Source organism: Clupea harengus, chromosome 21, assembly GCF_900700415.2.
Source record: "Clupea harengus chromosome 21, Ch_v2.0.2, whole genome shotgun sequence".
Taxonomy (NCBI): Eukaryota; Metazoa; Chordata; class Actinopteri; order Clupeiformes; family Clupeidae; genus Clupea; species Clupea harengus.
In genome coordinates, this window is record NC_045172.1 from 6,287,209 (window position 1) to 6,309,497 (window position 22,289).

The following is a 22,289-nucleotide window of genomic DNA, read 5'->3' on the forward strand; positions in this document are numbered from 1 at the left end:
ACACACACATAGGTAATTTACCACACACACACATACACACACACCAGAGACACACATAGGTAATTTACCACACACACACACACACACACACACACACACACACCAGAGACACACATAGGTAATTTACCACACACACACACACACACACACACACACACACACACACACACACACAGGTAATTTACCACACACACACACACACACACACACACACACACACACACACACACACACACACCAGAGACACACACAGGTAATTTACCACACACACACACACACACACACACACACACACACACACACAACGACAAGGTGTGTGTGTGTGTGTGTGTGTGTGTGTGTGTGTGTGTGTGTGTGTGTGTGTATGTATGTGTTTGACTCACCCCTACGATGTGCAGTCTGCACTGCGGGTTGGTATCAGTGAGCCTGACAGCTTCGCTGAACACGGACACATTACAGCGGGACAGGATGGCCACTTTACCCTCAGTCTGGCCAGTGCCACACACATTCCCTGGCAGAAACACACACACACACACACACACACACACACACAGTGTGAATACTACCGTAATCATAACCAGTAAACAAGTTAGCAAGTCCAGGTTTGAAACCTTCCATTCTCCACCAAGGTGCAGAAACCTTCTAGGAACAGTATTTCTGTGTTAGTACATGTCAATTTGAGCTATGTGTAAGAGTATATATAGTATTGTGTGTGTCTGAGAGACAGAGAGACAGATAGAGAGAGAGAGAGAGAGAGAGAGAGAGAGAAAAAGAGAGACAGAGAGAGAGAGCACTACCTTTTTGAAGTGTTCCCACCAGGGTCCTCTTCACTCCTTTACACACATGAAGTATAGTGGCTCCAACAAAAGCGATCTCAGGTCCAAACCGGAAACTCTAAAACACACAAATCACACACAGGGATGTATGTGTGTATGTGTACTTGTGTGAGTACAGGTGTACAGGTGTGTGTGGGGACAGTGTAGAGTGCGCTGGCTGCTCCTCTGAAGGTGTGTGTGTGTGTGTGTGTGTGTGTGTGTACGTACCTGTGTGAGGTAGAAGAGGTGTGTGTGGGGAACAGTATAGAGTGCATTGACTGCTCCTCTGAAGGTGTAGATCTGCTGGTGAGGGTCGCCCACAAGGATCTTACCACACGACTGGGACAGCATGATGTCCATGATGGCTGATCTCACACACACACACACACACGCGCACACACACACACACACGACAGAGCAGGACACAATTACACTCAGAGGACCAACAGTAAAGACCAACAGAGTACCAATGTGAATCACCACACTAATGTGACCTCCCCAAGCAGACGGCTAGAGTTGAACCACACTAACGTCTGACTGGGCAATGGTGTTAAGGTGGACAGGATCAGCAGCGGGGTACCTGGAGTGCAGTCCTGGGCCTCATCTATGAAGATGACGTCATACCCTTCCAGGGAAGGCTTCTGTAGCTGCCATAGCTTTAAGTAACCTGGATTACAAACACACCCGTGTATCAATCTCACACTCACACACCCGTGTATCAATCTCACACACACAGAGAGAACATGCTGAGGGTTGATTAAAAACACACCCGTGTATCAATCTCACACTCACACACCCGTGTATCAATCTCACACACACAGAGAGAACATGCTGAGGGTTGATTAAAAACACACCCGTGTATCAATCTCACACTCACACACCCGTGTGTCAATCTCACACACGCATAAAGAGAACATGCTCAGGGTTCATGTGTGTATTTACGCTTCATATGTACATTACACACATACGTACACAAACATGCACACAGACACACACACACACACACACACACACCCACACAGCACAGGGAGCAGGAAGTGAGGGTGCTGCTATGCATACCGTCATGGGTCATATGATGTGCCGTCTCTCTGGTGGGCGTCAGTTCGGCCATCTTGTTCCAGATATTCTGTGCCAAGCTTGCGAACATCTGTAGCCACAAGAAAAGGACAAAAACACAGAATGAAGACTTCCATCTCTACAACAGTATGAAACGACCTCCCACCAGTTCTAATGGTCAGCCAAATTACCGAACCAAAGTACCTACACCTCTGAACTGGTAAATCTGGCTATACAGCGAGTTCAATTAATCTACATTTATTTCAAATGCAAATGCGCTCAACTGTAAGCACTGAGGAGGTGGTCAAGGGCAAGGTTGGGTGGACAGGATCTCTTAAGTCAGGATCAAGGTTAGGAAACGGGTCAAGGGTCACATGGGGGTCACGATGAAGACGTGCCATCTCCTCACCGTTCTCTTCTCTTCGTCGGGGTGCTCCATGACGCCGCGCTGGTTGCGGTACTCAGAGGGCACGTGCTGGCTCATGACGCGCTCGTCCCGCGAGGCACAGAAGTTGTTGACTGTCTGGCTGACCACCTTGGCGTAGACGAAGCCCCCCCAGCCTTTGGGAAGCACCCAGGCCACCGAGAAGGGCTTGAGAGCGGCAGAGAGCTTCTTCAGCTGCTGGTACCTGAAAAGAGAGCAAGCACGGACACACACACACACACACACACACACACACACACACACACACACACACACACACACACACTATTAGAAAACAGAACACCTTTTCGACAGCCAAATATTTGTATACATGTTATACCTTGTAAAAACATTCTCTTTATAAAAATGCTCAGTTAACCTTTGTCTGACAGTAATGTTTTTTGGTGCCATAGTAACCAGACGTTTTTAAGTATAAAAGGACAAAAGTCCAAACTATACTAATTGATCAATTTGACAGGCAGGTATGCTCCACAGGAACAGAACCCATGGGCATTCTGGGAATGGGAGCCTGACCTCCTTCCCACAGCGCTGAAGGCCATGGAGTGGATGGTCTTGCACTGGACGTTGGATGGGAAGCTGCCCTGGGCGTGTGTTTGCACAGACTTGTTGAAGGCCACGTAGAGAAACCGCATGTGTGGCCGCAGGCGTGCGTACTGCACCAGAGTAGTTGTCTTTCCAGTGCCTGACAGAAAACATATTCCAAGGAATATAATACAAAAATATATGAATACTAAAATAATCATACATAAAATAGAGGGAAGCATATTGTTACACAAAAGTTACACAGTAAAACATTCTCCTTTTTTAAATAATGACAGTAATGCTATGTCTGATTTGCTAAGTAACTCTTTTTGTTGCCTTTATAGCCAGGCTCATAGCATTATTAAAATCTAAAATATGAAAACATAAATATGAATCAGACAATAAATGATAACCATTTATATTGCAGCTAAACAGAGTTTCAGGAAAATGGTCTCCCCAGTTTTGTAATGTGTGTACATCTTTTCTTTCTACTGTGTAAATCACAGTAGGAGTGTTATGTGAGAGCAAGATGGCATGTTTGATTGCTATAAAATGTGACAGTGTTCATTTCAAAACATCTTTGTTTTGAGTGCTTGTGTTATTGGCTTGAGCGTGTTTGAGTGTGAGCATGGCTGTGTACTTATGCAGTTCTGCTCCCTCACCTGCGAAGGCCATGATTTTGACCACATGATTTGGCTGGATGTCATGGCTGAGGATGACCTGCTGCTCGTGGGTCACCCGCACATCCGACACCCTGGAGATACAAGGAAATCACGGTTGATGAGTCTGTCTGTGTGTGAGTGTGAGTGTGAGTGTGAGTGTGAGTGTGTGTGTGTGTGTGTGAGAGAAGGAAGAGAGAGAGAGAAAGAAATATAGAAAGTGTATTTGCGTGTACATGTGTGTGTGCATGCATGAATAATGTTTCACCTACCCAGGTGAGGTATTTGTGTTAAGAGTGAGCGGTGCATTCTCCAACATCTGCAGCACATAGTAGATATTATAGTGTAACCTGCAGCAGAGAGTGGAGTGGAAAGAGATCAGGCCATAATTAACAAACACTTTTACACTGATGTTTGCTCCTCCCACACACATTCATGCTCACACACACGCACGCACACACACACTCATGCACACACACACACAGAGGCCCGCACGCACAGAGGCCCCCCACACATGCCCGCATACAGGCACGCACACACACACACTGCACACACACTCACCTGCCACAGACGTACTCTCCCTTGTCCTTCATGGCGAGCAGCAGGGTGGCGACGGCCCAGAGGTACTCACTCACGCCCTCTGGTGACAGCAGGCAGTCAGTGCGCCGCAGCAGACGCACCAGCTCCAACACATCCCCCACCCCCTCTGCCAGCAACAGCATCACTGCCATCACACACCATGGACTCGGCCCCTAAACACACACGCACACAAACACACATGTACATACATGAAACACACACACACACACACACACACACACACATGAATACAAAAATGGTCCTTCAAGGGGTCATAGGGCAGCAATTCATCAAATGTTCGTGTGTGTTTTCTGTGAATATGTGTGTGTGTTCTGTGAATATGTGTGAGCTGGAAAATTCGTTCGAGCTCCGGTGTGTTATCTGTGAGTATGCGCATGCTGTTACATATATCAGGAGTAATGAATGAAGTACTACATGCAGGACGTTAGAGAACACACACATCAATAATGGTCCATATGGCATAATAGTGCAGATATCAATTGTGTTTATGTGTGTACTCACAGTTGTGTATGTGTGCGTGTATGTGTGTGTATGTGTGTGCGTGTATGTGTGTGTGCGCGTGTGTTTGTGTGTGTGCGTGTGTGTGTGTGTGTGTGCGTGTCTACTCACCCCAGTGATGCTTGGAACAGCATTCATGACACACTCCAGTCTGGAGGGCGGCTGAGCTGACTTGAGGTACGTGATGCAGGCGAGTGCTTGGGGGTAGAGGCGGTGTGTGCTCACACTCTGCAGCACACACTCCAGATCCACACGCTTACTGTGCTTAAAGCCAGACATGTACCTGCAGAACGAACGAGAACACACACATGAAATCATACACCCTAGGTTGTGATGTTGAGAGTAGTCATACTTGGCCCACCCAGTTAATTGCTTAGCATTCTCTCTCTCTCTCACACCCACTCAGTCACTCACACACACACGTCCAGTGTGCATGATGCTTGGGCCTGGGACCATGTCAACAGGCCACGCCCCCAACCCCAACCGGCGTAAAATATTCGACGCCATGCTTTACTGCTACGTCAACTTGACTCTCATTCAAAAACGTTCAAATTCTAAATTCATGCTTGTATGAAATCATCTCACATTAATAGCCTTGCCTAAGATAATAATCACTTCTAAACTTTAAGTTAGCAAATGTCAAAATGATGGGGTTTTCCAGTATCACTTTTAAAATCTAAAGTCTGGTGACAATGTCACATGTAGGCGAAGTGATCCAATTAAAACATCGGCCAAGATTATTGGAAGCAGTGCCAAACCATCAATCTGTCTTGAGACACCGTAGAGCACAAATATTTTTGTATAAGTTTCAAATGTACTTTAATTGGCTAGCTGTTTTTATTTAGCCAGCTGGTAGATAACCACTTAAAGTTACAAATAACCTACTGTAGTGGCTAGCCAGCTAGCTAACGTTAACCTGTACAGTGTACATGATAAGGAGCAAACCTATCGACCGCAATGTCCCCACTTGCTCTTTTGATGCCTCAGCATGTCTGTCTTGTTTTAGAAACGTAGCTTGCCTGTATAATGCCCTCTTTCCCCCCCCTATTTTCTATTTGCTCATAAGACAATTTTGTAAATAAAGGGGTGTGGGCGAATTTACATACGGCCAATTCTCTGGTACGCCCTAATGTAACCTCAGACCAAACAATTTTGCAATATAATAGGGGGACATGTTGTTTAGGCTAAATGTTGTAGTAAAAAGATCAATGAATTGACAGCAAGCATCATGTCTTCAAACCAAATAACGCAACAACAAATATTACACCAAAAAAAGGCCAACATTTATGAGTGAGGATCACTCACTCTCCTGCCCCCCCTCCTGGGCTGGGCCTGGGGCAACTTCCCCGGTTGCCCCCACCAGATGCCGGGCCTGCCTACACCTAGGCTGCATGCAGATGCCCTGCATAAACGGCCAAAGTAATGACTTTTAGTTGCCCCAGAGCCTACAGTAAGACCAGTGGGTGACCGAGACTTTATACTAACACATCCAGCTACAGTGTGTAAAGAATCTTTTACATCTAGTCATTTAACAGACACTTTTATCTGTTTAAGAAACGTAGTGTCAGTTATGCATTTTCACAGGTATATGTTGTTGCTATAGAAACCAGTCTAACTACAGCAGCAAATCCTCTAGCGTACCGGAACATGTTGACCAGGCTGAGTTCATCTTTAATCAGGTGGTTTTCCCTCAAGATGGCCTCCAGCTCCTTGACTGCTGTTGACTCACGCCGCTGGTAGCGGTAGTACAGCTTCTTCCATGGCACGAACTACAAGCACAGACCGACAAAGATCATTATTACAGAACTGAACAGGACATCAAAAGAAGTATTATTTATAAAGCTGTAGAAGCCGCCTCACGTTTTCATTCACCCATGACATTTGAGTCAAGTTCCCTAACATCATCATTCTATATAATGTTTATAAAGGTTATAATGTGATGGGGGATGTATTGTGATATATGTGAATTTCATTATGACTTTCCCCTGAGTCTAGGACCACCCTTCCGCCCCTGACCTGACATTAATAATCCCTCCCCCTCACCTTTGGGTCAGTGACTATGTTCCTCCAAGTTCTGCAGACGCGCTGGATGGTCCCGTAGAGGTCGGCGGCGGGCAGCAGGCTGAACACCTGCGTCAGCACCTCCCCAGGCAGGTCCTGGAGGCGTCCCTGGGGCTCCAGCAGCCCCTCGCGCACCCCCAGCAGCCCAAACAGCGAGTCAGGGAGAGGCTCGGCGGGGTCTCCCTCGCCATCCAAATCTTCATCCTCCAGTTTGAGCCTCCGGGAGGCCGGGGCGCTGAGAGGCGGCTGTGCCCCCCAGCTGCTGCAGCCGGCGCCTCTGTCCAGATTTGGATTGTCTGTCTTTGAGGGGGTAAGACCCTCGCGCTCAAAGTCATCATCTCCCCAAAACATGTCCTCTGTAATCCCTTCCATGTAGTCCATCTCCTCGTCCTTAATCTCTTCTTTAATCGCCATTTTTAGTTTAACAGGGGTCGTCTCCTCCTCCGATGTCACCTCCTGTTTGATCTTCAAGGGTTTCACCACCTCCTCGGCCCTCCCATCTTTCTCCTCTCTGTTCGGGGTGACTGATTTCTGGGGGCTGACCCTCACAACACCAGTGACAGGGAAAAACTGGGTGATGTCTTTCTGGTGGCCAGCGCCATCTGGGGCTGGGAAAGCAAATCTCCAAATGAATATCTCCCGACATTTATTATAGTATCTGACACACTACAGTGACGGTGTCTGACACACAAATCCATTGCATAGTAACCAACACAGAGGACAACCATCTTGTCACAACAGAGGAAATGCAAATATGTCATAAAATAGGCTACAATCTCATATTCTAAGAGGAAAACTATAGCCTTTAGAGCTTCTTTGTGGAGGATTTAACCTATCCCAGTGAGTCTTTGATTTACTTATAGTGTTTTTCAGTGCCACTTAATGAAGCCATCAGAGGAGCCAACACACACATGCAGCAGTCCTTTACATCTGAATTAGGCAACGTCCAGCCACAACCATGAAATGGTACAACAGTTCAGGTGCATAGGTAGGCTACATTACTTTGTACTTTGTACAGACAGCAGTCATGTGTATTAAAAGCAGCAGTAAGAACGCGGCGCATTTCATGTTTGGCTGTCTTCCCACATACCTTGTCTTCGTCTCTTAGTGGGGCTTCTGGGGTATAGTCCACGGTTGGGGTCCTTGCTGCTCCGAGGGACCATTATGGGTTCGGTGAGAGGTTGAGCCCCATCTCTACTCTGACCCAAACCAACGCACGCAGATGAGTTCAGATGTCTCCGCTTTGCTTTACCTAAATGAAAACAAATCACGTTCACGTACTGAAGTTGGTAACTAGCTATTACGGTGTACCTTTACGACTGCCAGTTTGAATCTCACTGTGAACATCAACCACAATGGGACGAATACGTGTGAGGGACAGCAGGGTTTGAAAAACAATATACCACCTATGCTAATGCTGATTTGCTAAACAGGCTACAGAAGGTTGCTTGATAGTCTGTTCAAGTTTGTCAGTCAGTACGGCTAGCTAGCAAGAGGTTGCAGTAATGTTAGCTAGTTCGCATGATTTGCCACAGGAAACGAAACATAAAACCCCTTTGTGTATATTTTACAGTATGACCTAAAACTTTGGTTTCGTTTTCAACAATGACAAAACAAACAAAAGCTAAAGTGAAATGTTATAGCGGACATAGTTGGAAGAACATACTTGACATAGTTGGATGAACTTTTACATCTCAAGAGAAGTATTCCATTGGTTACTAAGGTTAATTTCGGAACGCCTTGTGTTTTGACGATTACCTTTATTTGCAGATTCCATGTTTGCATTCTGTCGTTGGCTGTTTGCAGGGTTAACGTTTGATCAGTCGCTCCACAGAATTTGGAATCGTGTGTAGCCCATACTACTCGCTGTCTTCCCTGTGTCTGTGTGTTGTTTGCTAGTGACGTAATTTCCTGCGAGTTTGAACTCATGGCGGGGGTCTGTTTGTTGAGGTAGCTAGCTAATGGTGCTGGGGTTGTTGTGTAAACATACAGTTACTGTTATTCTTTGAACTATTAATCAGTAAAATGTTGGCAGTGGTACAGAAAATGAAAAAGAGGAAATATATATTCAGTTATTCTTTAACCATAGAGCAGAGTTGTGGAGAAAATGTTGAAAGTTCCTCATGCCCAGATGGAGTTGATGGCAGGCAGCACTGAGGATCATGTTGATGCCCTAATAAAGTCGCTGTATCAGTGTACACTTTGGGTTTGTTAAAGGGTGTGTAGTGATTTCCTACTCTCAGCTTATTGATTTGATAGTCCTCACTGTGGAAAACCCTCCATTTGAATGAGCTAGTCAAGGTAGAGTTGATAAGTGAAGGGAATCAGATGAGTGTCAGAATCAGATGGGAATGGATCTATCGAGCTTAGTCTATTGCACTTATTTATGTTGAGTGGTAGGCTATATACATTTTACACATGACACACACATGGTCACACAGAGGCACACACACACAAACATAATCAGGACCATACACAAAAACAAACACAGCAAATTAACGGTAACATTTTAATAGCACAGTTTTGCATAGTTGCACTAATTGCAAATAAGAAATAAGCTACTTTGTTCACCACATTTAGCTACCGTTGTCAAAATGTTAAAAATAATCCATTAGATATAGTCGCAGCGGTGATCACTGGGGATTAACAAATGTAAAAGCGTTAAAGCACGTTTGAAGTTTGGACTTTTTGGCGTGAGCAGTTCTTGAGTTCAGTCATAGCGCCCCCTATTGATAAAACTGCACATAATTTGGCATACTTCCAAGGAAAGTCCTGATGTCTACCAAGTTTCACAAAGTTTGGACATTTACATCACAAGATAGTTGCCATACAGTCAATACAGAACATGCTGTACAATTTAATTGGCTCGTAATTTTGAAAATAATTCAGATGTTAAAATTCTTTTGATTACATTTTTCAACAAATCTTTAGATGATTCACGCCTAATGTTGTGCAAAATATATGAATGGTCTAGGGTGGTTTTGACTAAATACTTTGCTGCTTTAACGTGGTAACTGGACAAGGCTGCCACCGACTGGCATGACTGGTCATCACGGAGGCCTTGGAAGTCAGTATCCACATGCAAAGGATTATGGGTGTTCACAGAGCTGTCTTCTGTTCCATCTGCCTGTACTTCTCCACATATGGCCTCACAGCCTCCCACACCTGCAAAGGTCAAAGTTCTAATGTCAAAAACAGAGGTAGGCCATGATGCCTGACAGCTGATTCTAAGGTCAGATGGTTAACATGAGTAAAACTAAAAATGATGTATGAGAGAAAGAAACAGAAAGAATGAGGCTCATGACCCTAAAGTAAAGGGAGTGAGAGAAAGAGGAGCATGCTTCATTTCTAGAAGACAGAGAGAGATAATAGAGGTGGTAGAGATGTTCAATGTAGCGGGAGTATATGAGAAACAAATGAAGCTATGCTAACAGGGGCAGGGAGGGTGGGGATAGGGGTTGGAAGAGTACTGAGCCAGAGAGACTAGCATCATGTGTGTGTCAAGGTCAAGCATGTGAAAGGTTGGAGGAGGAAGAGAGAGAGAGCGAGATAGAGAGACTGCTTTACCTTTTCCTCCAACAGGAGCTTGTGTGCAGCTTCAATGTCAGGGCTCATGGCTCGATCCTTGTCCCAAGGCCTGATGGGAAAACAGCTCTTCTTTAAAGTGTCTGTTGCTCCATACAGACTGTGGGTAAGCTGTCAAGCTGTTTCCATTCCTCTCTTACCTGACTACAGACCGGACCAACTTGTGCACCTGCTCCAGGGGGGGTGTGGTCTTCTGAGGGCGACGGAACTCCAGGGCCTGACAGGCAGCCAGCAGCTCAATGGCCAACACTGAGACATAACATATCAGAATAGTTAGCAGCTACATTACACTACATTGGTTCTGTAAAAAACACTACCATCACAAACAGCTCTCTGAATAAGACTTAGAGATCATGTTGAGTGAAATGTAATCTTTTTTTAGATAAAATGCTCTCTCTCTCTCCCTCTTGGTCTCTCTCTCTCTCTCTCTCTCTCTAGTGGGTTCTTACCCTGCTCCACGTGCTGCACTACTCTGAGGGCCTTGCGTGCTGCCCACCCCCCCATGGAGACATGGTCCTCTGTGCCTGCGCTGGTGGACAGAGAGTCCACAGAGGAGGGGTGACACAGCACCTTATTCTCTGAAACTGAAAAGACAATTACACACACAATTTACACATTTACAAATCATGTCTACACTCCCACAAACACACACACACACACACACACACACACACACACACACACACACACACACACACACACACACACACACACACACACACACACAAACAGACCTATATGGCTTAGAAACATTTATGTATAAATGCATAAGTAAGTGTGCACACACACTGAGGCTTTTTTTGTCGTTATATTAACTTTTCATGTTCACACACACACACACACACACACCTAGTGCTGCAGCGGTACAGTGTGCAATCATGAAGCCAGAGTTGATGCCGCCCTCTTTGACCAGGAATGCAGGCAGCTCACTGAGGGAAGGGTTGCACAGTCTCTCAATGCGACGCTCACTGATGTTGGCCAACTCATGCACCCCTATAGCCAGGAAATCCATAGCCTGTGTGTGTGTGTGTGTGTGTGTGTGTGTGTATGTGTGTGTATGTGTGTGTGTGTGTGTGTGTGTGTGTGTGTGTGTGTGTGTGCGTGAGCAAGCATGCATGCATATATGTGTGTGTGTGTGTGTGTGTGTTAGGAGAAAGGAAGAGAAAATTAGTATTTTGTGCCAGTAAAGAAGAAAAAGGTTTTTTAATCTTTTGTGTAAATTAACTACATTAGTTTCTGTATTTGTATTTGAAAGTGTATGTGTGTGTGTGTCTCTCTCTCTATCTGTGTGTGTGTGTGTGTTGTGTGTTGTGTGTGTGAGAGAGAGAGAGAGAGAGAGAGAGAGAGAGTGAGAGAGTGAGAGCAGATTAGCCTACTATGAAGTATAAAATATATTACCTTTGCTGGATATTCCCCATGAAAGTTTCCTCCAGAGATAGTAATCCCTCTCTCAGCAAACACCAGCTGGAGGAGTTGGTACAGTTTAACATTTAAGCCTAAATGTGTGCCATAACACAAAGAACACAAGTACCCAGAGGAAATATGTGCAGATGTAACAGGATCAGCTGTGGGTAGCTGTAGTGCTTCATAAGGTGGAGATGTAAAGGGACCATGTATGAGTTAATGTGGTTGGAGGTAGAGTGGTAAGGGCCATGTATGGGTTGATGTAGTTGGAGGTAGAGTGGTAAGGGCCATGTATGGGTTGATGTAGTTGGAGGTAGAATGGTAAGGGCCATGTATGGGTTGATGTAGTTGGAGGTAGAGTGGTAAGGGCCATGTATGGGTTGATGTAGTTGGAGGTAGAGTGGTAAGGGCCATGTATGGGTTGATGTAGTTGGAGGTAGAGTGGTAAGGGCATGAGTTGGTCTACCGGATTGTCTGTAGCACTGTTGAGCTCAGTGGTCAGGATCTTCTTGACGAAGTCAATGGTGTCATTTGCAATTCCATGCACCTGTTACACATGTACAGAGATGACATTAGTATGTGTCAGAATGTGTGTGTGTGGGTGAGGTTTTGTGTCTGTGTGTGTGTGTATGCAAGCAAGGTGTGTGTTCCTACCTGAGGACAGCAGCGTAGTGTGTATGCATCCTGGACCCGGTCATATGACCCCCCTGTAGAAGACATATAGAATAGATGTTTACACATACACGCACACGCACACACACCCACACGTCTTTATCCTTCCATGTATGTGCAGGTGAGTATGCTGTGTGGTAGCACATATTTTATGTCTTCCATGTATGTGTGTTTGTGTGTGTATAAAGGAGAATATGTAAGTGAGAGAGAATGTGTGTGTGTGTGTGTGTGTGTGTGTGTGTGTGTGTGTGTGTGTGTGTGTGTGTGTGTGTGTGTGTGTGTGTACACTCACCTGTGATCTCAGAGGAGTAGAGGTCAGAGGGCAGCACAGAGCGCATGCGGAAGGCCACCTCAATCTGACCTGGCTGAGGCTTCGAAGCATGGATATCTGAGAATGAACAGAGAAGATGTTACACACTAACACACACACACACACACACACACACACACACACACACACACACACACACACACACACACACACACACACACACACACACACACACACACACACACAGACACAACCACACACACACAAACATACACACACACACACAACCACACACACACACACACACACACACACACACACACACACACACACACACACACACTCACAATCATTCAGAGTTCAACAAAAGTGGACTACAAGGGAGATAGGCAGACATATACACACAAATGAGCATATAGATAGAAAGACAGATAAACATGTAGTCAGACAGACAGGCAGGCAGGCAGACAGCTGAGAATTAGTGCGTACCCTTGTCAAAAGCTTTGGGAGTCCCTTTGAGCGACTCGAGGGTGAGAGCTGCGATGATGTCAGCTTGGCGGGCGATGGCCTGAGCTCTCTCCAAGGCCTCCGAACCCAGAGACGAGATCATCTGGGCCCCATTGATCAGAGCGAGGCCCTGGGGACAACAACACCAGAAGTGTGTGTGTGTGTGTGTGTGTGTGTGTGTGTGTGTGTGTGTGTGTGTGTGTGTGTGTGTGAGAGTGTGTGTGTGTGTACGTGAGAGGGAGAGAGAGAGAGACAAATAAATTAGCCATCTAACCACATTAATGCCCTGAAGAAACAACACCAGAGACTATATATTGACTGAGGTAGAGCATAATGTGATTGTCAATGTATTGCAAAGGTATCGTTTTCTGTGATTGCATTAATTCATTTTGATCTCTTTGGGCACTCAAAGAAAGGATTGAAAGAGAGTGAGAGCAGGGAGATGAGAGTATTTATAAAAGTGCCACTCTTACTACTGCTATAATTCCTATTGTAATTATTACCACAAGATCTGTTCCATTTCTCATCAAAAAGGTCAATGAGATCTACAGCCATACGTACACATACACACACACACAGCCACACACACACACACACACAGACACACACACACACACACACACACACAGCCACACACACAGCCACACACAGCCACACACACACACACACACACACACACACACACACGCACACACACACACACACACACACACAGCAAGTGTCAATAAGATCTCCTCTCGTTACCTCTTTAGCCTTCAGGGTGATGGGAGTCAGACCGTGGCCTTGCAACACCTGTGCGTGGAGACAACATACACACTCTTGTTGATTTTGTCTCCTATCTACATCATACTCCATGTTAAATAGATATTTACTTTGACAATGGAGAGAGAGAGAGAGATAAATACTTTTGTTGTTACACACTTGGGTTAGGTGATACGAATACTGATATTTGACATGAGTGAGGGGTACCCACCGCTGTGGCGTCGGCCCAGCCGCTCTGTGGAGACCACATGAGCCCTTCTCCCATCAGCCCCTGTGCCAGGTGGGCAAGAGGAGCCAGGTCTCCACACGCCCCCACGGTACCCTGCTCAGGCACCCACGACAGGCAGGATGCTACACACACAAACACACAGACACATACAAACACACTCTTATCTGGGCAGTTCTGATTATCAGCTATTGCTATTTAAACAGAGGAGTAAACGGTTATGAGGAGAAAATTATAGACCTATAAAAAAATGACGATCTCTGCTGTAGATTCATACGAAGTAGAGATATTATTTCAAACACAGTGATTGAGTGATTGTGTTTGTGCACTTAAGTGATGTGTCCGCAACAGCAAAACAAGTATACTTTGAAGACACAGTTGCGGCCGTATGCATCTGTATTGCGTGAACGCAATGTTTTGGCGTTACCTAACACTATGTAACAGTTCTACCTTAAAACAGCTTGAAAAAAATTGTGCCACTACAATTACTTTTAATTTGGAGAATGGCCTCTCCGCCATTGCCATCGGGGTCTGTAGGGAAATGACTGCGGTCTGTAGGATTTCTGGAGCCGCCCGGTCCTTTGTGTTTGAGCATGCGCGACTAGGATCGGGTAGCGATTTCGATTCAGAGCTAGCCATCTTTCTGCTGGATTAGTGAGTAGTTTATTTGCTGTCCTGCTTTGTCTTGTCTTGCACTTGCTTGATGTTTGACTGTGTCAGCAAAGTTGTTGACTCGCTAGTTTGTCATAAACGAGGAAAGCAAATTTCAACAGGTTTCGCCCCTAGGGGGAGCTCCAAGCCAAAAACTCCTTATTGCTGCTTTAAACCCTCATTCTGATTATAAGGTGGTGATTCTGATTTTCAACTCTTTCAATACACAGTGATGACAAATGTAACAAAGAGAAATATCTTATGTTCGAGTGTGTGTATGTTGTTTTAATACCTACAGCTCAAAAAGAGTTATTTCTTAGCTCACCATTGAAGGCCGCTACTGTGGCCTGGAGAGTTTCCATGGAAACGCCGCTGAATCCTTTAGCCAGTACGTTGATCCTGACAGCGAGGAGCATGCGGGTTCTTTCAGGACTCAGAGGGTTACCCACACCTATAGACACACATACACACGCACGCATACAGACATAAAAGCGCGCGTACACACATACAGATGTACCCACACACGTATAGGCAAAGATGCCCAAATGCAAACACGTGAAGTACAACTATTATCTTTTCCAGTTGACAATAATCTTCAAGACAGAGAACAGAAGTTGATGAATTACCAGCACTGTGAGAACGGATCAGGTTATCCTGAAGTTCCCTGAAAACCAAACATACACATGCATGGACATACACACACAAACACAAACATAAACACAGGCACACACACATTTATTAGTTAGCGAATTGTAATACTGTGTAACTGTGTTACAATTAAAAGACAACGCAATCAACAAAACCACTTAACTTTGCACACACAACTTGATTGGTTAATTCTAAACTCACTTGAGTTGATTATTTGAGATGGCGGTCTGAGCAAACCTCCCAAAGCCAGTGTTTATTCCATAGACGACTGTAGGGTCAAAATGACACAGGTCAGCCACTGGCTCCAAAGACAGGTGCAACCCAACGTGACTTTGTGTGTGTTGAGGTGTGGATCAGACACTGTGTGAGTGTTTGGTGTGTGTCTCACCTCGGTTCTCCTTGATGATTAACTCAATGACATCCCTGGCATCGTTGACTTTCTTTATAGCCTTCTCTGTGAGCTAAGATATGTGCGTGCACACACACACACACACACACACACACACACACACACACACACACACACACACACACACACACGAGCACACAAGCACATGGTTAATGTTTTGAGTTGATATCCACATTTAGGAGAGCAGCAGTCTTATAACAATGTCCTGGCTTGAGTTGCACATGTTTATCCCTTGTTGCTATGACTGCACTGCACATAGTAACACATAGTGTTGAAGTGGTGTGATCAATGTGATATAGGATAACAACCACACCAAGAATTCATGGTCCTTCTTCATTATCCCTCACACACATGACATGTTAACACCTAATAAAACATATTGCCATTATAGGCCCTAGCTTTAGGTGTACGCAAAATGAGTAAACTCCAAGTGTCATGCTGACTGACATCACATTTGCTTGGCTGATCATCCAGTATGTTACCTTAATCTTGAGAAGGCCTTTTCCCAATCGGACCAGGTCGCACGTGGTCAGGCTTTCCCCATCCAGGGCAATGTACTACAAGAGTCCGAACAGCAGAACAACTCAAAATGGCACAGTAATCATACAGAATATGGTAGTTCAGTGTAGGTTTGAAGCTGAGGAGTAATCATTTCACAACGCCTCAGCTTCATCTGGTGTCCCTGTATGTAAAACTGTACATGAAGTAGTTCAAACCAGCTCCACCTCCAGCAGCTACAACAGTAACACGCTGCTTACACACTGATGCTTGAGTATAAATAATCTTAAGATGTCAGATAGCTAAGGAGACACAAGGCATCAAAAAGCCCTTCACCCTCATGTCCTGGCTGAAAACATTCACACAGAAGAACAGTGTCTTGCCATCAGCACAAAGGTGGACAGGGGAATGAGTGAATTAATGAATGAGTGAATGACTGACTTTTATTTTATTGTGTAATATAAGAGTGAATGAGTGAATGAATAATGGAATAAATGTGGGATGAAATAAATGTGTGAATGAATGAATGCAAGAATGAATGGATGAAGGAATTAGTGGATTAGTGAATGAATGCATGCATGCATGAATGGATGGATGAATGGATGAATGAATGAATGAATGAATGAATGAAGCACACACCTCTGTTGGTTCCTTCCATTCTGTTTGCCCACTACATATTGGTGAAGGAAAAAAAGGTGCAGCAAAGATGATGGAGATCAAAGAAGATCACCACCAACTAGTGACACAAGGCATTACAGCAGTAGTGGAAAGTAACTACGTACATTTACTCAAGTACTTTACTTAAGAACAATTTACTGAACTACTGCACAAAAGTAAAATTTTGAGGTACTTGTACTTTACTTGAGTATTTCTGTTTTATGCTACTTTATACTTCCACTCCTCTACAGTTTAGTGAAAAATATTACCTTCTACTCTACTACATTTCTTTGACAGCTTCTAGATGAAGATTTTAGACAATGGATGATGCAACAAGCTTTTAAAATACAACATATTGTTAAAGATTGAAATAAAAAAACTGAACAAAAACATTTTCTGTGTATTAGAACTTTGTGTTTTCTTCTTTACTCTCCCACTAATCATCTCACACCCACTCAGATTCATCTGGTGTCCCTGTATGTAAAACTGTATATGGAGTAGTTCAAACTAGCTCTACCTCCAGCACCTACAACAGTAACTCGTGTAACTGATGCTTCAGTATTTGTCACGATCCAAGACACAGCGTGCCCTCCAAGACAGCAGAGGGCACAAAGGAGGCGGCGTGAGGCCGGCTCGACCAGACTTTAAAAGCAACAGGACGCTGTTTGTCAATGCTCATTTCATTCATGTTCTCATGCTATTAGCCCTTTGTCTTGAAACACTTGTTTGCCACTTGGAAGTGGATACTCTGGATCTGGATACCCTGACTACAAATTACGAATTACGATTTGGATTGTTTGCCTGGACTCTCTCTCTCTCTTACTCACGGTATCGAACCCTGCCTGTCTTTTGATCTTTCCCTTGCCTTGTCCACTTGAAAAACTTTGCTACACTGTTTGATGTTTGTGCTCTGATCCTGGACTGCCTTGTGACCTTGATTATTGGACTATGTTCTGAATATTTCTGAATGGACTGAATCCATAGGCATTCGAAGTTACTTAAGTGTGAAGCTATTTGTTTATTGCCTTTCTGAAAAGAGTATATTCTCTGTTGATTACTTCTCAGTTATTAAAGACCAAGGAATTGAAGTTTAAACTGCATCTGCGACTGTGCTCTTATTTCAAACCTGACTGTACTAATAATCTTGATCACATATATAATAATATATCAGTCAAAGGGACGAGCCAGTACATTTACTTTAACACTCTAACTACATTTTGCTGCTAATCTTGTACTTGTACTACATGTACTTTTAAGTTGGATTTAAGTAGGATTTTTCATGCACGACTTTTACTTGTAATGGAGTATTGCTACATGCCATGTTGGCATACTTTTACTTAGTAAAGGATCTGAATACTGCATAAAAGGATACCAAGCAAACACGGGACCAATTGGTGGTGACCAGCAGTCCCCGTCCATCACTGCAAAAGAGGAGCACCCCTCTTAGTTAAGAGAAACACACCCTGTCACCCATCAGAGAGTATGCCCATCTTAGTTCTGTCACATGCAATGAATGAAATTAATTAAATTAATGAATGGAATGAATGCATGCCCCATGCAGTGAATCTGAAGGCTGATTTGGAGACTTTCTTCACTCTGTGTCTTTTTGGTATACTAATAACTGTCTTGGCATTCCATATCAGTTTTAATGTAAGCCCCAAGCAATGAATCTTAAGACTAATTGCTTAATTCTTTATCTGTCTTTGCATACTAATTCGATTTTAAGTATGCAGCTGTGGATGTACGGATCGGTTCAGTTACCAAGGTCAACGAAGTCATTGTTGCGTAGCACTTTTCCGATTGGCTTGTCCAGATCCAGCAGTGCACCATCAGCACACCTCCTGACCCAGAAACTGGGCTGATCAGCGCCACCCTTGGTTTTAGAGGGATGAGCGCAACTCTGTCCCAATTTCCGTAGGGTTTGGTTCCCGTCGCCACACATCTTCACCACCCACTCACCGCCCACACGAATACTGACCTGGGACATGATACTGTGGAGAGAGAAGGAGGTAGAGAGAGAAATATAGAGATTGGATAAGAAAGAAAAAGAAAAGGAGAACAACAATAAGACCAAAAGAACAGAGAGATAGAGCAGAGAGAGAAAAACTCAAAGTGAGACATACAGAGGGGGTATTGATGGTTGGGGGTGGGTAGATACTAGGGCTGAACGATCAATTGCATTTGCGATTAAAATCGCGATATGAGAACGCGATTTTCTAACCACAACGTGCGCGATTACAATGTGGTCTAAAAAATAAATAAATAAAAAAAATCTTAAGATGGTACATTTTGCGCACAGTGTTTTAAAAAGTGCATGCCTTGTGTTTATACTTATAAAGACTTTGTTTAAATGACTTAAATGCACAGTGGCAAAGCCACCGATTTGTTGTTCTTGTTTCTGTAATGAGCAGTTAAATAAAAATGTAAAATGTGGGAAAGAATATTTTACACTAAATGTATTTAATATTGTGTTGGTCATATTTAAATAATTCATTACGTTTTGTTGGGGAAAAAAAGAGAATAAAATAAAAAAATCGCATATCGCAATATTGGGGAGAAAAAAAAAATCGCAATTACATTATTTTCCCAAATCGTTCAGCCCTAGTAGATACATTTATCTGACAAATGTCCCTCTCAATCAGAAAAATGTCTAATATCGGGCTCAAAGAATTTGACGGGAGCAACGGACTCTGCTCACAAATGACAGTTTGACATTACATACTTTGCAAGAGTTATTTGACTATTTCTTAAAATCAATATATCCCAAGGTTTTAGAAGCAACAAGAACATAATTACATCTGAAATATCTGAATTTGAAACTAATGTTTACAAAGGTTCCCCTCTACACTATGATTTATCTTTAGTTCAGTATAACCTCCCCTAAACATAAAGCATGCATATTGTTTGAACAATGATTCAAGTTAAGCTTTTTCACAACAGACATTAAACAAATAGGAAAGTCAAGTCATCAGCAGTGAAACAATCTCATTGACAAATAAAGGTAAGACCCAAATTCAGCCAGAATAAATGTCCATGCACAGGCATTTCACGGGCTGATTTCAGTCGTATCCCATGAAATCAGCAGCACCATAACTTACCTGGTAAGGGAATTCTCTTTCTGGGAAAAAAACGCTAGGAATATTCCAGAAGGTATCTCAGTGTCTCTGTAACAATAGGCACTTTAATTCGCAGAGCTCCGGGAGAGCTATTTAACAAGTTCTCAGAGCACACGCCCAAAGTTCAGAGGAAACCATCATTTGCATACGTGTGAACAATCATACACAGGTCTCAAAACTGCTCTAATCTGGTTCTCTAACCTCAACCCTTGTCAGCGCACTGGGTACTTTTTATGATTAGAGGAAGTTAGCCTCATCTCTGTTGGTGACACTCTGCACACACTTCTAGCTAGCAAGGCCCATTTCTTGTCACCTGCACTCCTTGGTATGCATCACTGTCAGTGAAATAAGACTAGCAGAAAGCCAAGCATACATAGACTCATTAATAGTTTTACTAGTATCAACACTTTTCTACAACAACTCTGCGGTGTGACACCTAGCCTGGTAATGTTTAACATTGTATTTTTGGTGGTGTATTTTTAAAGCTAATTATTCACAGGTTTTTGCATATGCCCCTCGTGATTGGTTTTGGGACTGGTACCTAATTCCTAGAGGCCACCTACTATCTTCAGTGAAGCTGTGAAGATGGGCAGACACAACGACCTATGTGTCTGCCGGCATGGAGAGAAGTGTTGGGAAAGCTCGGTCTGGTTATCTGACACCTTATGCTTATGCAATGTTTCCAAATGAACTGATCTCTGCAAAATGAATGAAAATGAACAAAGGTTAATGTGTGTCTGTCAATGGGTGTGCAGCTGAATGTATGAAATCCAATACAAATAATTTAATATAGAAATGAATAAGACAGAATTAAAACATGAATGGAAAATAAACTAGATTAACTAATATTACAAACATGTGAAACCTCAGTGAAAAAGAGGGATGGTGTAAATCTCAGGCCTCTACAATTTATCACATAGCACATTTTATTACATAGCACATTAACAGTTTTATCTCAGTATCAACACTTTTTTATACAACAACACTGTGGTGTGACACTTATCCTGGTAATGTTTAACAGCAGGACACCTTCATCAGCATCTAATGATTTACATGTGTTTTTAAAGCTAATTATTCACAGGTTTTTGCATATGCCCCTCGTGATTGGTTTTGGGACTGGTACATAATTCCTAGAGGCCACCTACCAGGCCCGGGGTGGGTAATCGGTAGAATCGGGAGAGTTCCCGGTGGGCCACTTCACTTCTGGGCCGGTCGAGAATTTTATTTTTTGACATTTGTCACGTTAGTCCATCTTCTCCTAAAGTAGGCTACACACGTTCCGCATTCTGACACCGCAGCCTCTGCATGGGTTGTACCATGCGAGGGAGTTCTCCCCTCCCAAATAGAGTTGGTTGGGTCCATAGACCGTCTTTTCCAAAAAGTTTTCTCAGAATACCGATAGCTGGGCCGGCCCTACCCCAACGATATGCGTCAGAGAGGATGGATGGGAGGAAGAGGGGCTGAAAAAGCCAGGTTGGAAAAAAGAAAGGCATTGGAGGAGGATGCTGCCAAATGTTGTAAGCTTACCGATTTATTTTCAAGAGGACAAACACAAGTGGCAACTGGTAAAGAGAGACATAGGCCTAATGATTAGCAACGTAACTATTAGGCTAACGTTGTAGCGTTGGTTAATATCGTTGTAGCGTTGTCAACCTATTCGCAAGCAAAATATTACCAGAGATGGAGCTTGAAAGCAGGACCTGTTCCTCCTGCAAAAACTGTGCCATTTGTGTCCATTTAATGGCTACTCTCACTGTACAACCTCCTCACAGATGCTTATCATGTCATTGGGTTAGCATATAAGTTTCTGTTGACTTTGTCCATCACACAGGTTGCATGTGAGAGAAGCTTCTCAACCTTAAAATTTGTGAAGAATAGGCTACGAAGCTCATTGAGTCAGGACCATTTGGAGGCTTTCATGTTAATGTGCACAGAGAAGGAAATCCTCATGTCTATTAGCAACGACACAGTTATTATAGATAAAGTGGCTGAAACCAGTGCACTGCTTAGGCGGTTACTGATGCTGTAGATGCTGTTGGTGCTATTCGCAATGTAACTTCTGTACTGTGAGTTGAACTGTAAACATAAGTTCAATATGCCTCTTTGTTGAAGAGTGGCATACGTTTCAAATGCTTTATTTATTTATTTCTGCTTTTGTTAATTTATCAACCTATCCTTGTGGAATAGTGGAATATTTTTTGTTAACTTCTCAGCTTAAGTGGATTAT

At 43.7% G+C, this 22,289-nt stretch overlaps 2 protein-coding genes across 2 annotated transcripts in view; both read right to left on the reverse strand.

The window, feature by feature from the left end:
• Positions 1-8,759, reverse strand: part of fbxo18 (F-box DNA helicase 1) — a 12,790-nt gene extending 4,031 nt beyond the window's left edge. The window contains exons 1-15 of the mRNA XM_031558448.2: positions 8,415-8,759; positions 7,747-7,908; positions 6,639-7,264; positions 6,237-6,364; positions 4,707-4,878; positions 4,059-4,249; positions 3,770-3,847; positions 3,501-3,592; positions 2,830-2,998; positions 2,281-2,500; positions 1,875-1,962; positions 1,396-1,482; positions 1,044-1,180; positions 798-894; positions 384-511 (exon numbers count right to left, since the gene is read on the reverse strand). Of these exons, the coding sequence (XP_031414308.1) occupies positions 384-511; positions 798-894; positions 1,044-1,180; positions 1,396-1,482; positions 1,875-1,962; positions 2,281-2,500; positions 2,830-2,998; positions 3,501-3,592; positions 3,770-3,847; positions 4,059-4,249; positions 4,707-4,878; positions 6,237-6,364; positions 6,639-7,264; positions 7,747-7,908; positions 8,415-8,433 (2,394 nt within the window). The 5' untranslated portion in view covers positions 8,434-8,759. The remainder of the gene's footprint in view (positions 1-383; positions 512-797; positions 895-1,043; positions 1,181-1,395; positions 1,483-1,874; positions 1,963-2,280; positions 2,501-2,829; positions 2,999-3,500; positions 3,593-3,769; positions 3,848-4,058; positions 4,250-4,706; positions 4,879-6,236; positions 6,365-6,638; positions 7,265-7,746; positions 7,909-8,414) is intronic.
• A 392-nt stretch (positions 8,760-9,151) lies between these two features.
• Positions 9,152-20,207, reverse strand: LOC105903172 (histidine ammonia-lyase-like). Its single transcript, XM_031558449.2, has 21 exons — positions 20,045-20,207; positions 18,708-18,937; positions 18,319-18,367; positions 16,929-16,959; positions 16,274-16,348; positions 15,771-15,843; positions 15,584-15,650; positions 15,361-15,398; positions 15,060-15,185; positions 14,069-14,208; positions 13,840-13,887; positions 13,078-13,225; positions 12,610-12,705; positions 12,300-12,352; positions 12,112-12,192; positions 11,640-11,705; positions 11,091-11,256; positions 10,691-10,825; positions 10,382-10,490; positions 10,224-10,293; positions 9,152-9,821 (listed from the first exon to the last, which is right to left on the reverse strand). The coding sequence occupies exons 2-21, from the start codon at positions 18,931-18,933 to the stop codon at positions 9,756-9,758; spliced, it is 1,863 nt and encodes a 620-aa protein (XP_031414309.1). The 5' UTR covers positions 18,934-18,937; positions 20,045-20,207; the 3' UTR covers positions 9,152-9,755.
• Positions 20,208-22,289: the final 2,082 nt, after the last annotated feature.